This window comes from Eriocheir sinensis, chromosome 23, assembly GCF_024679095.1.
Source record: "Eriocheir sinensis breed Jianghai 21 chromosome 23, ASM2467909v1, whole genome shotgun sequence".
Taxonomy (NCBI): Eukaryota; Metazoa; Arthropoda; class Malacostraca; order Decapoda; family Varunidae; genus Eriocheir; species Eriocheir sinensis.
Window position 1 is genome coordinate 17,052,177 of NC_066531.1, and position 15,574 is coordinate 17,067,750.

A 15,574-nucleotide genomic window follows, 5' to 3' on the forward strand; every position below is an offset into this window, starting at 1 on the left:
CAAATAGGTATTGACGGTCAGGTAAACCAATGGATCGCGAATTGGTTGAGCAACAGAAAACAACGAGTAGTGATTGACGGATTTAACTCAGAGTGGGCGCCGGTCACTAGTGGCGTCCCTCAGGGCTCGGTTCTTGGTCCAGTGCTCTTCATTATTTACATCAACGACGTGGATGTTGGACTCAATAACCGCATTAGTAAATATGCAGACGACACAAAGATTGGTAACTCGGTTCTCACTGACGAAGACAGGCAAAGCCTCCAAGAGGATTTGCACAAAATTTCAGCTTGGTCGGATAGATGGGAGATGCCCTTTAACGTAGACAAGTGCCAGGTCCTTCAAGTTGGAACGAGGAATAAGAAGTTTGATTACGAAATGCGCGGCGTTAAACTCAAAAGCGTTCAATGCGTCAAGGACTTGGGGGTCAAAATCGCGTCAAACCTCAAATTCTCACAGCAATGCATCGATGCAGCAAATAAAGCGAACAGAATGTTGGGCTTCATTAAAAGAAACTTTTTATTTAAGAATAAAGATGTAATACTCCCGCTCTACAACAGTTTAGTCAGACCCCACTTGGAATATGCGGTACAGTTTTGGTCTCCCCACCATGCAAAGGATATTGCTAAATTAGAAGGTGTTCAGCGTCGGGCAACGAAAATTATCCCTTCCTTGCGCAACAAATCCTACGAAGAAAGGCTTTCTACCCTTAACATGTTCTCTCTTGAGAAACGTCGCCTCCGAGGAAAACTGATCGAATGTTTTAAAATACTTAATGGTTTCACGAATGTAGACAGATCAACATTGTCGATGACACTTTGCGCACGAGGAACAATGGCGTAAAACTCAGATATAGACAAGTAAATTCAGACTGCACCAAATTTTTCTTCACCAACGATGTAGTGCGAGAATGGAATAAGCTCCCATCATCAGTGGTCCAGTGTAACACGATTGACTCCTTCAAAAATAAGCTCGACCGTCACTTCCTTCAACTTAATATCAACTAGAGTAGAAATGCAACGTTTTGGAGTCTTCTGATTAATGTAAAATCACTTAGGTTTAAGGACAGACCACCAAGTCTGGACCATGGGGTCTGTGTGGTCTGATTTTCTATGTAAATCTATGTAAATCTCTCTCTCTCTCTCTCTCTCTCTCTCTCTCTCTCTCTCTCTCTCTCTCTCTCTCTCTCAGCAATCACATAGTTAGTGAAGCGACGGTAGCTTGGTTTGAGTAGACTGGATAGCTACATGGACGAGGATGACAGGTGATAGTGAGGTGTGGGTGCAGTAAGGCTCTCCGGCTTATTGCACGGCCAGCTGAAGTTGCTCACTCTCTCTCTCTCTCTCTCTCTCTCTCTCTCTCTCTCTCTCTCTCTCTCTCTCTCTCTCTCTCTCTCTCTCTCGATGTGTGTGTGAGAGAGAGAGAGAGAGAGAGAGAGAGAGAGAGAGAGAGAGAGAGAGAGAGAGAGAGACTCGTGATCAGGGTGTGATGAATGAACTACACACACACACACACACACACTCCCAGGGTTCACGGTCTGACAGTGCGGCAGTTTGAGCCCGCTCAGGCCGGATTCTTTCCGTTGACTAGGAGTGTTTACTATCAACCCTTGTGCAAAGGGGATGGGGTGTGGTGTGAGGTCCTAACAGTACCCATAGATCGACGATAAAGAGCACTTGCTCATGTCGGGAGGGTACCTGCTGCTGGCGATTACGAGACCAACGCGTGATCAGGTCGTGGTGAATTACACACACACACACACACACACACACACACACACACACACACACATAACACGTGGCAATTACTGGCCGCCAAAACACCCGCGACGATCTAGCGGCTAGACCGGCTGGGTGCTCTCGGGAGAAAGTACCTTCACACGTGGGAGGAGCCGCCGGGAGCATCAAGACGTAAACTGCTAATAAATGCAAGGGCATGAATTCACCCCAGACACCCCAAAAGGCTACTACCATATCTTAAAATCACAATGAGTTTGGTCCATCAGCCAAATATTGTAGAAATACTTTAAGTAAACGAGTTTTATAAGTAGTATTGATTGATTGATTGATTGTTTATTGTTGTAATTAACAACAAAGGAGAAGGGAGGAACATGCCATCCCAACCCCCAGGCATTACATAGTGTGGGTATATAATACACGAAAATAACCGTTCCTTATACCTCCTTCGATATCTCGCAAAGAGATAAACATTTCCCGCAATGTTGCTGCCACTCTCTCAAAAGTTGTTTTGCGCAGACTCTGCTTCTTGTAGAGCTTATCTTGTGGGTCCCACTTCCTCTAGCAATGCCACCTCGGCCTCCCGGCTCCAAATCTTGTTATCTGCATCTGTCATTTCTTGTTTTATTGGCGCCGACATGTTGTTTACCTGGCCGCCAGTCGGCAATTCAAGACGGACACGCTCAGCTGCAGAGAACTTGCCGCGAGAAGAGCTCCCAGACCCAGACCCAGACCAAAAATGCTGCCGCGCCTGTATTGCCAGCCGCGAATTGCCAGGTGTAAAGCCGCCTTTAGAGGTGAGGTTCGTGATTTAAATGAGAAGAGATCGCAAGAAGAGAAGAGGGAGTTTTTTTAGAGAGTAATGGATATGAAAGTGAGAAAGTTGTTCATAGGGTCGAGAGGAAGAAGGGAATAAAACTAACAGAAAAGGAGGAAGGGTGGAAAGTGACATATACGAATATTAATGGAATATTTTCATCGTAGATAGAATTAACGACTATTTGAGAGACAAAGAACCTGATATTGTGAGGCTGACGGAAACTAAGTTGTGACCCAATTGAGGTGGTGGGGATTGGAGAAGGTGCAAACAACATATGGAGGAGAGACAGAAAGATAAAACAGGGAGGAGGTGTGATGTTAATGGTTAAAAAAAGGCATTAGGGTGGAGGAGGTAATTGAGGGTGAAGGCTTGACAGAGGTGTTGAAAGATAAATGTGTGGGTGCTGAAGGAAGAAGGAGGCATTATGTAGTAGGGTATGTGCCCCCATGAACAAGCGTATGGGGTTGCGGGAATATAAACAAATGATACAAGAGACGGTGAGTTGCAAGGATGAAATGTTGAGGGAGTGTGAGAGAATACTTATAATGGGTGATTTCAACTGCATGGAGGTGGAATGGGAGGATTGAGAGACGCAGGGAGCAGACGAGTCGTGGGGAGGAAGACTCCTGCAACTGGCAGTGGAACATGTGCTGACTCAGTGGATCAAGGAACATACCAGATTCGGGAAAGAATGCGAGGCATCAAGACTAGACCTGGTATATATTTAGTAAGGCGCCGGAAATAATAGAAAATCTTAACGTAGATTGTCCAATAGCGAAGAGTGACCATTAGGTTGTGGAATTTGAAGTATCAGAAAAGAAAACGATTGACCGAAAAGAAAATCACAAAATTGGGAGAAGCAACTACTGTGACTTTGTTAGCATGATAACCTTTTTTGAAAATGCAAGTTGGAGTGGGCTGTACAAAGCCAAGAGTACACAGGATAAGTGGGGTGCGGGTGGAGAGAGGCGAAATCGAGAAAATTCTCCGCCCGCCTGATTGGCTACCACTTAAGCCCCGCCCCTTCGGATCTACCTTCTCCCCATTGGCTGGAAGTACTTGGTCGTCTTCCCGCCGTTTGTTTACATGCTGAGCAGCTCCCTCCGCAGAGAAGTGCAGTGCAAGCGTCATGTAGGTTACAAAAGACAAACAAACTTTCATGTGTGAGATATGTGACAAACTATTGTCTCCCTCTGCATCCAGAAAACGACATCTGAAATGCGTCCATGGGTTAAAGTTGCCCCCTGTGATATCAAATTCAGATAACAACAAAACATGTGATCTCTGTAACAAAACATTTTCATCTAAATTTGCCAAGGAAAGACACACCAGTGAAGTCCATGACTCAATGAGAACAGAGTGCAGCAAACCTACAGCTGTTCAGTGCAAGGAATGTGGAGTAAACTTTTCCAGGTTAAGCATCTACAGGCAACATCTCCAACAGTTTCATAACATTGAAACTACTACAGCCCAGTATGAGTTTGCTTCAGAAGAAGGTTGGTTCATATGGCTATTATTGAGGAAACAGGGGCGTGCAAATTTTCTGACACTGACTGTTTATTTCTAGGCAAAATGTGATGCTACATCATTTCCAGATAGTTTTTAAGGATGCAGTGTTGCAGACTAAGTCGAAATGGTACTTAAAACTTAAAAAATCGGTAATAAGATATTTAGTCGAGTTGTATATGCCGTGCCCCCGCAGGGCTAGGTTAGTCAGCCCCGCAGGGTTAGGTTAGGTTAGGTCAGGTTAGGTTTGGTTAGGTTAGTCAGCCCCGCAGGGTTAGGTTAGGTTCGTACTAATTTTCTGACACTGACTGTTTATTTCTTGGCAAAATGTGATGCTACATCATTTCCAGATAGTTTTTAAGGGTGCAGGCCACTAAAAACTATAATTTTCCTATCTTCAAAGTTTCGCCCGAGCGGTGTTGCAGGCTAAGTCGAAATGGTACTTAAAACTTAAAAAATCGGTAATAAGATATTCAGTCGAGTTGTATATGCCGTGCAATGGTTCAAAATAAAGGAAATTATGAGATCTACACGATAAAAGCATCAGTAATATATGTAAATGTGTGGTACCTCATGGAGTGGTTAAAGTGTGGAGCGGCAGCAACACATGCTCCCCCGTAGTCAGCCCCGCAGGGTTAGGTTAGGTCAGGTTTGGTTAGTATACTGTATAGTCAGCCCTACAGGATGATCCTTCGCTTGGACTGGCACTGACTATTTATTTCTGGGCAAGATATGATGGTTTTTACCTTCGAGATAGTGCAAAATGACCACATTTCATAATTAACTTCAAAATAAAAAAAAAGACACTTTTTTGTGGTTTGCACCCAAAAAAACTATCTCGAAATGAAAAAACATCATATTTAGCCTAGAAATAAATAGTCAGTGTCAGAAAATTAGTACGCCCCTGTTTGCTCAATAATACCCTATATATATATATATATATATTGTATCATATATATATATATATATATATATATAATTATATATATATATATATATATATATATATATATATATATATATATATATATGTATATGATGACTGATTTATAGACGATTCGGTGTCACATGTGCACTGTGTAGCTACTGTTCTTGGATAAACTACCTACCTACTGGCTACTACCTACTACCACCTACAGGTGGCGAAACCTCTGGAAAGCGACTCAATCCACCTCTCTCTCCCTATTTTATTATAAAGGTGCGGTGTACCTAAAAGGCGAATAATACCACCAAATATATACTACGTAGCACACATATTATTTGGTTAACCTGAAACAGTGCAGGGGTTAGGGTGGTGTTGGGGAAGGGGTAGGTATAATTTTCTTGGATATTTCTGGACTTCTCTTATAATAGATGGTACTGTAACAATTCAATACTACCTATTAGTCTAATACTAACAGTTTGTGGGTGTGTAGGCATGGTAACAAGTCACTCCGGCCCACAGTTTTTCCGGCCCTGGTCACACCGGCCCATAGTTTTTCCGGCCCTGGTGATTCCGGCCTGCTTCACAATCGACCCAAGTAACTCCGGCCCCCCAAAGCAGCGGGCGGGTATATGAACGTGTGTGTGTGTGTGTGTGTGTGTGTGTGTGTGTGTGTGTGTGTGTGTGTGTGTTGACGTGAACAACCATTTATTTCGAACGCCACTGTTGTATGGTTGTTTAGTATCGAAACACAAAATAACCCTATACCCACGAACGTGTGTGTGTGTGTGTGTGTGTGTGTGTGTGTGTGTGTGTGTGTGTGTGTGTGATACTGGAGTAAATAAATCTTCAGGAGAGATGGAGCAGTCATAAAGTAAACAAGGAGGCCAGAGTGACCAGGGGGGGTGGCTGGAGTGACCAGGGGGGAAGGCCGGAGTGACCAGGGGGGGGGAAGAGTTGGGGAGGCCGGAGTGACCTGCGGCTGGAAAAACTGTGGGCCGGAGTGACTTGAAAGCAAGACATACTGTGCAAGTTTTTTTTTTTTCTCGTCTCTGTAGTATGTTCAAACAAAATCGGCCGAAAAAAAAAAAGCTTAATTATGTTGGTAAATGTTAAAATAGTTGCACATCTGGCCATCAAATACTAGCACAAATATTGGTATTGAGCGGTATACTTACCTACAGTATTATTTTACATAACTCTTATTCTGTGACAAGACAAATAAGTTCACTACTAGAAAATACACTTTTATTTTGGTAAACCTGAAACAGAGCAGCGGTTAGCGGTGGTTATAGGCTGGTGTTGGGAGGTAGGTATAGTTTTCTTGGATATTAGTGGACTTATGTTAAAATATTATGTTAACTTGTACTATTAGGTTAGGTTATATCAGGTTAGGTTACATTCTGCTAGGTAACTTATGGTAGGTTATAATGTTAGGTTGTATCAGGTTAGCTTTTGGTTTGGTTATATTAGGTTATGTTTTGGGGACAAGTGTCAAATAGGCCACTAAATGGTCTGAATCAGCCAATGTGCGAATAAGCCTGCTCTGCCATAAGATATGGGACATATTACAATAATTATGCATTTGGTTGATTGTTTGTATTTTACTTATAAACAATATCTTTACAGAGTTTATGGCATGGAAAGATGCACTGGAAATGGAGGTTGGAGTAAATTATACGTCTCATACGGGTAACAAGAAATCAGTTGACAGCACCAAAACCATATACTATTGCCGAAGATCAGGTGTGCAGAAATCATCAAAGAGTACCCACAAGCGTGCTGAAAAAAGCCAAGGTGAGCTATAACACTTTGCAAGAAATTTCCATATTTAATTTAGGGCTTGGGTATAGGATGTTGAAGATGCAAGTCCACGTTTAATTTTGGTTTTATACATTGTCATTAAGAATAATATTCCAGTTGTAAGTTAGCAATGTAGCAGTTGCATACTGTCCTGACTACCGTATGGCAGAGTGGTACTGTTCTTCCTGACTGGAAAAGGGGACCAGTCGTCCCTATCTGGTAAGGCAAAGGGGACGGCCAGGACTGCAGCATTTACTGTGATATTACGCTGTTGAGTGTGCCAGGCAAGGTGCTTGCCCATCTATTGAGGCATATTACCTGCATAGATGGCACCAGGTTTTGTCTGTAAGGGACAATCTGGTATGGCGGCAGCTGACGGGACGTCTTCATAGTTAGTTAGCTTAAGTCATCTAAGGCAGGGAAAAATTTAGAATTGGTGGGTCTGTTCAGTTATTAACCTATACACTTTCCAGAAAGGAGAAGCGCAGTGTATATACTGAATTATAAACCTGTGGAACTAAATTTGTATGTTTATTTATATTTTGTACAGGTACCAGTAAAATGGGATACTACTGCACATCATCTATTGAGGCAGTGAGGCAGAATGGATGTGTCCAGGTCACCTACTACGTGGAGCATCATGAGCATGATATAAACTTCCACAGCCTTGTCCACATGACTCTTCCTGCCAGCGTGAAGGATAAAATTGCAGGTACAGTAAGAAGTGTACATCTTTGTTCCTGGAAGTTGCAGTGGTATAAATTCACTTATCCGTTATCCCAATTGCATACTATTACAGCATATACAAGGGCTTTCACTGTACATGAATAATTTAACTTACCATTACTTAAATAATTTGCCCCTTTTGTTCTAGCTGCATCTATGTTTGGTGCATCTTCACTGCGTAAGTTTGAAGTTCTTTTTTTATGCTTGACAAACTGTAATGGTGATAGTAAGGTTATGCATTAACTTTATTCTTGTAATACTGATTTGTATTCTTATTTGTATTCTGTAATGGTGATAGTAAGGTTGAAGTGCATTATCTTTATTCTTGTAATACTGATTTGTATTCTTTCTTGTATTAATAGTCCCACTGCCTTTTGACAGAATGAGTATATATATGCCTGTATATGGGTTAAGGTGCATGTTGCTCAGTGCAATTATCACTCAATGGTGATCGTTCACTGCTCAGTGAAGATCGTTGATTGATTTTTAGAGGACTAATTCAGACTTGTCAGACTCGTCAAACTCTCCAATGTGGCCAAACAGCGGCATGGTAGCATGCATGTGTGATCCTCGTCGCCACTGTTGTAACTTACGTAAGTCCAGGAGAATGATACACGAAGAGGGCGTTCCATGGGTATACTTGAGAGTGTGTTTACAGGTGGACGGCTGGAGCCTGATTGTCCGCTGAGCTTCCTCGCCCTAGCTCGTAAGTTAACAATGGAACCTTTACCCAGTACTCGAAGTCTCAAACAAATAGTCTGTAAATGTTGCTGCCAGATGAGTATCTGGCTGATATGCACGAAAAATTTGACTAAATCTTAGTAGTGAAGATACGAGAGAAACTGATTGGAGGTGAGGGAGTGTGGTGGTGGAGGTTCATATGGGCCCACTACCAAGATTTACGCCTATTCAGTGTTAAGTTATGAAGGGCGTCCTTATTTCTCACTACCACGAGAGGAGGCGCCAGTAACAACACAGAAAGAAGGGGACAGTTTGTAAGGATCGGCCGTGGAGTAGAGATGTGCTGTATTGAATCAGTTTCAACAATATTATTGTACTTCATGTCTCAATAGTGGCATTTACAAGTATTTGGGATCATGACATTAAGTCTTGCGACAGATTGGGATAGCACATGGTGTTACGGACTCTTTCAGCTCGAGTACATGGCGTTGTCGATACCTGTGCAGAAAGGCAAATGTTCGGCTCTTCAAATCACTTGTGATCCCTGTCTCTATGGAAGTGAGACATGGGCACTGAATAGTGACTTGAAGAAGAAAATCGATTCCTTTGGTATTAAGTGCCTTCACAGGATCATGGTTGTAAGGTTGGGAACCCGTTATAAGACTTGCTTTCAAAGCATTGCATTACATTAATTGTACACCAACTTTGAAGCATGGTTCTACACTGTAACCTAATATACGTTTTATACATGCAAATACTAGCAAAGGCAGAAGGCACCATAGGTTGCAGACTATTTTTATAGCCTGTAGTGGTTTCATTACTAATTAAGTTTGTATTTTCCAGGCATGATTCTTCGTGGTGTCTCACATGAACACATTCTGGAACAAGTGCGAAAATCTGCTGGAGAGAGTAGAGCTGCAATATTGGAGAGCCAGGATATAAAGAACATTGTTACACAATTTGGTCTGAAACAAGAACATAAACGGCATCCAGATGACAGTACTAGTGTCCGTTTGATTGTAACAGAATATAGGGAGGCAGGTGATCTTTTGTATTTCAAGGATCAAAATTCAATAGACCCTGAGAATCCTGAAATAGGTAAAAAAGAATTTGTACTGGGTTTCATAAAAGAGGAACAAAGAAGGGTATTCTCAAAACAACTTGAGAGTGGTCAAGAGCTTCAGATTTGTATGGACTCGACCCATTGTATTAGCCAGTATGAAGGTTACCAATTAACAACATTGATGACTGTCACAGATCTAAACCAGGGTTTTCCTGTGGCCTTTCTTATTAGCAGTACAGTAAATGAAGCCATACTTAAGGTTTTTCTTGGTGAAGTAAAAAAGCGTTTGGGTTCCCTCTGTGCAAAAATCTTTATGAGCGATGATGATCCCATGTTTAGGAATGCTTGGAATGCGATCATGCATGGGGATGTGCCTCAACAGGTTTTATACCTGAACTGTAGTTGGCACACTGATCGCACTTTCAGGAGAAATATTGGTTCTAAAATCAAGGCACCTCTCCATCAGAAGAAAGAGATTTACCAAATGGTTAGGGCACTCATGGATGAGCCAGAGGAGGATGAATTTAATAAAAGTGCAAGGGATTCCTGATGCATCTGAGTAAAGCTAATTATCAGCAGTTTCTCACTTACTTTAATGAAAATTACCTTGATGAAAACAGGATAAAACTGTGGCCCAAATGTTTTAGAAAAGATGTTACCCTCCATACCAACAACTTTCTGGAAAGCATGCACAGGCTACTGAAGTATGTATACATGAATGGTAAAAAGGTAAAGAGGTTAGACTATACTCTCTGTTTTGGGTAAACTAGTGAATGATGTGACTTATAAAAGAATGATAGATTTAATGAAAAACAGAACCAGAAGGCATGAACTAAATGAAAGACACCGTGACAGCAAGAATCTTGACGTTGTGGAAGATGATGGACATTTTCTTGTAAGTTCTGCCTCAATTAAACAGAAGAAATACACAGTAATAACACGTGATCTCTCCTGTAACATATGTAGAGAACGCTGTACATATTGTAATGTATGTCAATGTATGTATATGTGCACCTGTGAAGACAATGATAAAGGTACAAGAAATATATGTAAGCACATACATGCTGTTGTTCAACATATGGAGGGTAAAACACAAGTAGCAATGCCTAACTCCCCCTCTGAAGAAATAGAATATATCCAAGATATTGTATGCAACAAATTGTCCACGGATTCACAGCCACAAAACTATGGAGAACAATTAATTAAGTATATTCATTCAAACCTGTTGCCTCAATGTAAAGAAATTTCTGACCAAGAAGCATTTAAAGCTGCAGGTGATCACATTCGAAAGGCAGTTGCCATTTTAAGTGCAGCAAAAAACTTAGCAAGCAGTAATTGTATGCTTCCTGTGGATTTGGCCACCAAAAAAGAGCCAGCCAATAAACACTGTGATAAACAACAAAAGCTGTATTCGACAAAGAGGAAAAGAGTGGACACAGGTCAAGGTTTGACAAAGCCGAGCAAAGAGATGAGACAAAAGATAGGAGAAAGGTTATCTGATCTATCTCAGATGCCTGTTCCTATGAACTCCCCCCCTGGGGATAGCCAATACTGAAGAGTCTCCATCTAGGTACTCATCCTATCCTTGTACTATTCTCTCCTTGCTTGCCCTAGATCTCACATTCTCCTCTCATTTCTTCATATCAGATCAGATGGTGTTTCTATTCTTTATAGCTTTTCTATGTCAATTTTGTTTATGTTTATAATGTTGGATCCATATAAAATTGCTGGCACGTAATACCACACTCTTCTAACATGGTTTACCAATTGTTATCTTATTACAGCTCCTGGCTCTTATAGGGTATGTGAGGTTGGCCATTTTATCTGCTTATTGTATCAACTGTTCTTTATGTTTGGTAAAGATATTTTGGGGCATTTATTAAAGTAACACCAAGGTCCAAGGTATTTAATAGTAGATGTTACATTTATACCTTCTATTTGTTGTGGCTGGTCTTGCATGTTGTATTTCATTATATTACTTTTATTTTTGTTGCTTTCGAGCCCACAGCTCCTACTAATTTCTACTAGACATTTAAAATTTTCCTTTGCTTGTTCTATTGTTTGTGGTAATTGCAAAACAGTATCCACAAAAAAAAAAAAATGTGGTAATGTTGAACCTCTCATTTGGAAAGCCATTATTTTTCTGTTCAAGTTCCTGGATTATGAAGTACCTACTATGTTAACATCTTAAATCCTGATCATCCTTGTCTTATGCCACTATAAATCTGTATCTTCATCTTGGTGTTATCTGGTAGCATTATTTTGTTTTGTCATCATGTTAGATATATGTTATTATGTCAATTGGGTTGGGTATTTGTATTTTTGAGACACTTGTCAAACTATCTTTTTTGACAGAATCAGAAGCTTTGTTAAAATCGATCGTTGTAACGATTAAGTGTTTTTTCTTTCAGAAGCTTTCTTTCATACAATACTGTAACATAATTTGATTGCCTTCTGTTCTACCAGCTTTAGTAAAACCTGCTTGAGTTGCTTTCACTTCATTGTTGAAGAGTTGTTATTTAATCTTGTTCTTCATGATGGACATTATTTTTTTTTATGGATAATTTCCAGTCTTCAGGAATTATAGTGTTATATACTAGCAGGTTGTAACATTTAATTAGTTCTTTTAGGTTGGTCTCATATGTTCAATTAGACATTTATATAGTTCAGGTTAAAGTTCATAGGGTCCTGAACCTTTATCATTCTGCAAATTTTTTAATGTTGATTTTACCTCAGACTCCAAAATTGTAATTAGAGACATTTGTTTTATCTCTTTTACAGTATTAATCGTTATTTTCATGTCTAAATGTTCTCTTTAATATTTTAGGGTAAGTCTTGCCTTCCCTTCCCATCCATATCTTACCCGGTCCTACCCTTTTTTGTCCATGCCTTGTATACCCTGCCCTGTCTGAACCGGCTTTGCCCTGCCCTACCCTTGCCGTCCGTGCCTAGTGCAATAAAGAAATCTTTAATCTGTAAGAAATAAATTGTATGCAAATTGAAACTGGGTTTTGGTAATATCACTTTATGTTTAGCAGGTTAAGTGATCCCAATCACATTTGAAGAGGAGTAGATGGCACACTCTTGACTCTGGGCTATATACTCTTTGGGAGTTTGCTCATGGAATAATTTCCACTTATTGTGGGACATAAATGGACAACTTCACACTCACAGACCTTGACAATGATGTAGTGAACTATACCACCACTACTACTACTAGCTACATGGGATAAAAGTGAAATAGACAAGTTAAAAGTACGCCAGAATAGAGGAGCTAGAATGGCACTGAATGCACCCAGGTATGTAGCTATAGAAGCTTTGAGAGGAGACAGATTGGAGTACTTTTAGGGAAACACTAATGAAGACGACTCTTAGATACAAAATCAGACTAGAAAGGATGAAGGATGCGAAGTTAGCTCGAAAAGTAGGGAGTAGGGAGAGAGGCGGACAGGGAGAGAGAGAGAGGAAGGGAGGCAGCCAGGAAGAGAGAGAGAGGAAGGGAGGCAGTCAGGAAGACAGGGAGAAAGAGGAAGGGATCGAGGCAGCCAGGGAGACAGGGAAAGAGAGAGAGGAAGGGAGGCAGCCAGGAAGACAGGGAGAGGCAAGCAAGGATCGAGGAACACAAGGAGATACAAAATCAGACTAGAAAGGATGATATACTATACTTATGTACGTAAAATTTTGTGTGCCTGAGTAAAAGAGGAAGCTTGTGAGTCACCTGCAGGATCAAGATCATATTTATTATAATTATTTATAATATACGTATGTAGTACGTAAAATTATGTGTGCCTGAGTAAAAGAGGAAGCTTGTGGGTCACCTGCAGGATCAAGATCAAGTACTTCCAGCCAAAAGACCAAGTACTTCAGCCAATGGGGAGAAGGTAGATCCGAAGGGGCGGGGCTTAAGTGGTAGCCAATCAGGCGGGCGGAGAATTTTCTCGATTTCGCCTCTCTCCACCCGCACCCGGATAAGTGGGAGGCGTTTTTAAAGCTATACAAGGAAGCCGAAAATAGATATGTCCCCAAGGTAACCAAAAAGGATGTTGGTAAAAAGGAGTGGTTTAACAAGAGATCCGAGATAATTAGAAAGAGAAAAGAGGAAGCTTGGAAGGGATGGAGGAGACGAAGAAGAATTAACTCGTGGAACGATTTCAAACAAGCAAGGAATGAATATACAAAGATTAAAAGAGAAGAAAAAAGGAAATATGAAAAAGATATAATCGACAAGTGAAAAGACCTACCCAAACTATTTTATAGACGTGTGAACGGCAAATTAAAGAATAGAGAAAAAAGCGATAAACTGAAAATGGATGAAACCACATATGAGGACCCAGCAAAGATGGCAGAGGTGATGAATAACAGCTTCCATAGAATTTTACAAAAGAAGAATTTGTACAACCCCCGGGCCAAGAAAAAGGAAAGATTATGCAAGAGATTCAGTTAACGGTGCAGGAGGTCAAAGACAAGTTTGAACAAATTGGATGTAAGAAAGGCGACGGGGCCGGATGGAGTATCAGGGTGGATCTTGAAAGAATGTAGTGATCAACTTGCAGAGACACTGCACTCCATAATGAGTGCCTCTCTGAGTGAAGAAAAGGTACCACAAGATTGGAAGAGAGCAAATATAGTACGGTACCAATTTTTAAGGGAGGCAAGAGAGCGGACACATTAAATTACAGACCGGTATCACTCACTAGTGTGGTTGCGAATGTATGTGAGAGACTGGTTAAAAACAGGTGGCCGGATTTCTTAGAAAGTGAGAAAATTATATCGGATTTCCATCGAGAGAGAGAGAGAGAGAGAGAGAGAGAGAGAGAGAGAGAGAGAGAGAGAGAGAGAGAGAGAGTGCACACGTTCACACGTGAATGCTGATGGATGAGCGGATCATCAAAGTCTCGACTCTAGATAATACGCCTCGTCTTCTCTCTGGTGTTATTATTTTGTAGTGATATCTTGGTTTAACATGTGTTACATACACATGCTACATTTATTTTCACCTCTTAATTATGGATAAAGCTTCCCTTACACTTCCTGAATAGCAGTGAACCTCTCCGCCACTCACAGCCGAACACGACGAACATCGTTTATTCACAACAACACTTGAGTAGCACTACTGCGACGTTGCCGGTTGGAGGGAAGGCTTACCACAGTGGGTACAGGAACTCATTTCCGCAAATGTACCAGGAACATCAACAGCTCTCTCCTCCTGAATTTTGCAAAATCCAGAAAGTTGAGAATTGCGGGTTCCTGGTACCAGAGACCAGAGCTGCACCGCTGGACTTGATATAGCGATGTCGGAGGTGTAGCTAAGGAGATCGACCACATTCTCGTAAATACTCATTGGAGGATCCTTCAGAACTGCAGGGTTTACCGGAGTGCTGCGTTCTTTGCAACTGACCATAGGCTTGTTGTTGCAACACTCAAGGTTCATGTTAGGTCAAAAAGAATCTCGAGATGCAACACTACTGTGTTCCATCTCGAGAGGCTGAAGGACCTGGCATGTGCTTAGGAGTATGCAGTGACGGTCTCAAATCGGTTCGATGTGCTCAGCACCCTGGGAGACCCTGTAGAACTGTGGAATACCTTCAAACGTAAGACTCTGCAAGATGCCGAGGAGTGCACTGGAGAGCGCCCGAGATCTAGGAGTGCCTTTGCCTCGGTGGAGACGTTGGATAATATTGAGGAGAGTCGCGCTGTCAGACTTGCTGGGAAGCGGGACCAATACAGGGCTCTGTCGCGTAGGACTAGAGCTCTCCTGAGGAGAGACAAGGAGAGGTATGTCAGGAGTCTCGCTGAGGAAGTCGAGGGCCATTTAAATGCGAATGACCCCCGACCTGCTTATCGAGCCGTGAAGATGCTCCGCTCCAAGTCTCCCACTTATTAGGTGAGCACTATCCGAACAGCTGACGGCTGCCTCGTGTCTTACATGAATGGGCAGAGGGCACGTTGGGCTGAGAACTTTGAGCAGCTGTACATGGTGGACTCTCCACGTCGGCAGCTTCCAGTTGCTGGGTTACAAGTGGTGGATGCTGACCCACCCATTGACGAAAGTTCATCCTCTCTGGTTGAGGTCAAAGAGGCTGTGGCTAAGTTGAGGGGTGGGAAGGCACTTCGCATGCTGTCCGGATCTTCAATCAACCTTAACTTCAGCAACTTCGGTCAAGAGGAGCACCGGGAGGCATCATGGGCCAAGCAAGTCATACATCACGTCAGCCACCATAAATAAAATTAGCTTGCGCCACTAACAGGCTGGGGCCGTCTATAACGCCCCTCAAAAAACCCTACCGGCGCTACAGACAGCACAAAAAAGTGTAGCAAAT

At 41.8% G+C, this 15,574-nt stretch overlaps 1 protein-coding gene across 2 annotated transcripts; it reads left to right on the forward strand.

Annotated features, from left to right (window-relative positions):
- The first annotated feature begins 3,749 nt into the window (after positions 1-3,749).
- On the forward strand, positions 3,750-10,609 carry LOC127002517 (uncharacterized). 2 transcript variants are annotated; one of them, XM_050868585.1, is made up of 5 exons: positions 3,750-4,049; positions 6,611-6,778; positions 7,335-7,496; positions 7,659-7,688; positions 9,035-10,609. In XM_050868585.1, exons 1-5 carry the CDS (start codon positions 3,902-3,904, stop codon positions 9,802-9,804), a joined length of 1,278 nt encoding a protein of 425 aa, XP_050724542.1. In that variant the 5' UTR covers positions 3,750-3,901; the 3' UTR covers positions 9,805-10,609. The 2 variants fall into 2 exon arrangements, with proteins under 2 accessions (XP_050724542.1, XP_050724543.1); XM_050868586.1 differs by lacking the exon at positions 7,659-7,688.
- The last annotated feature ends 4,965 nt before the right edge of the window (positions 10,610-15,574 follow it).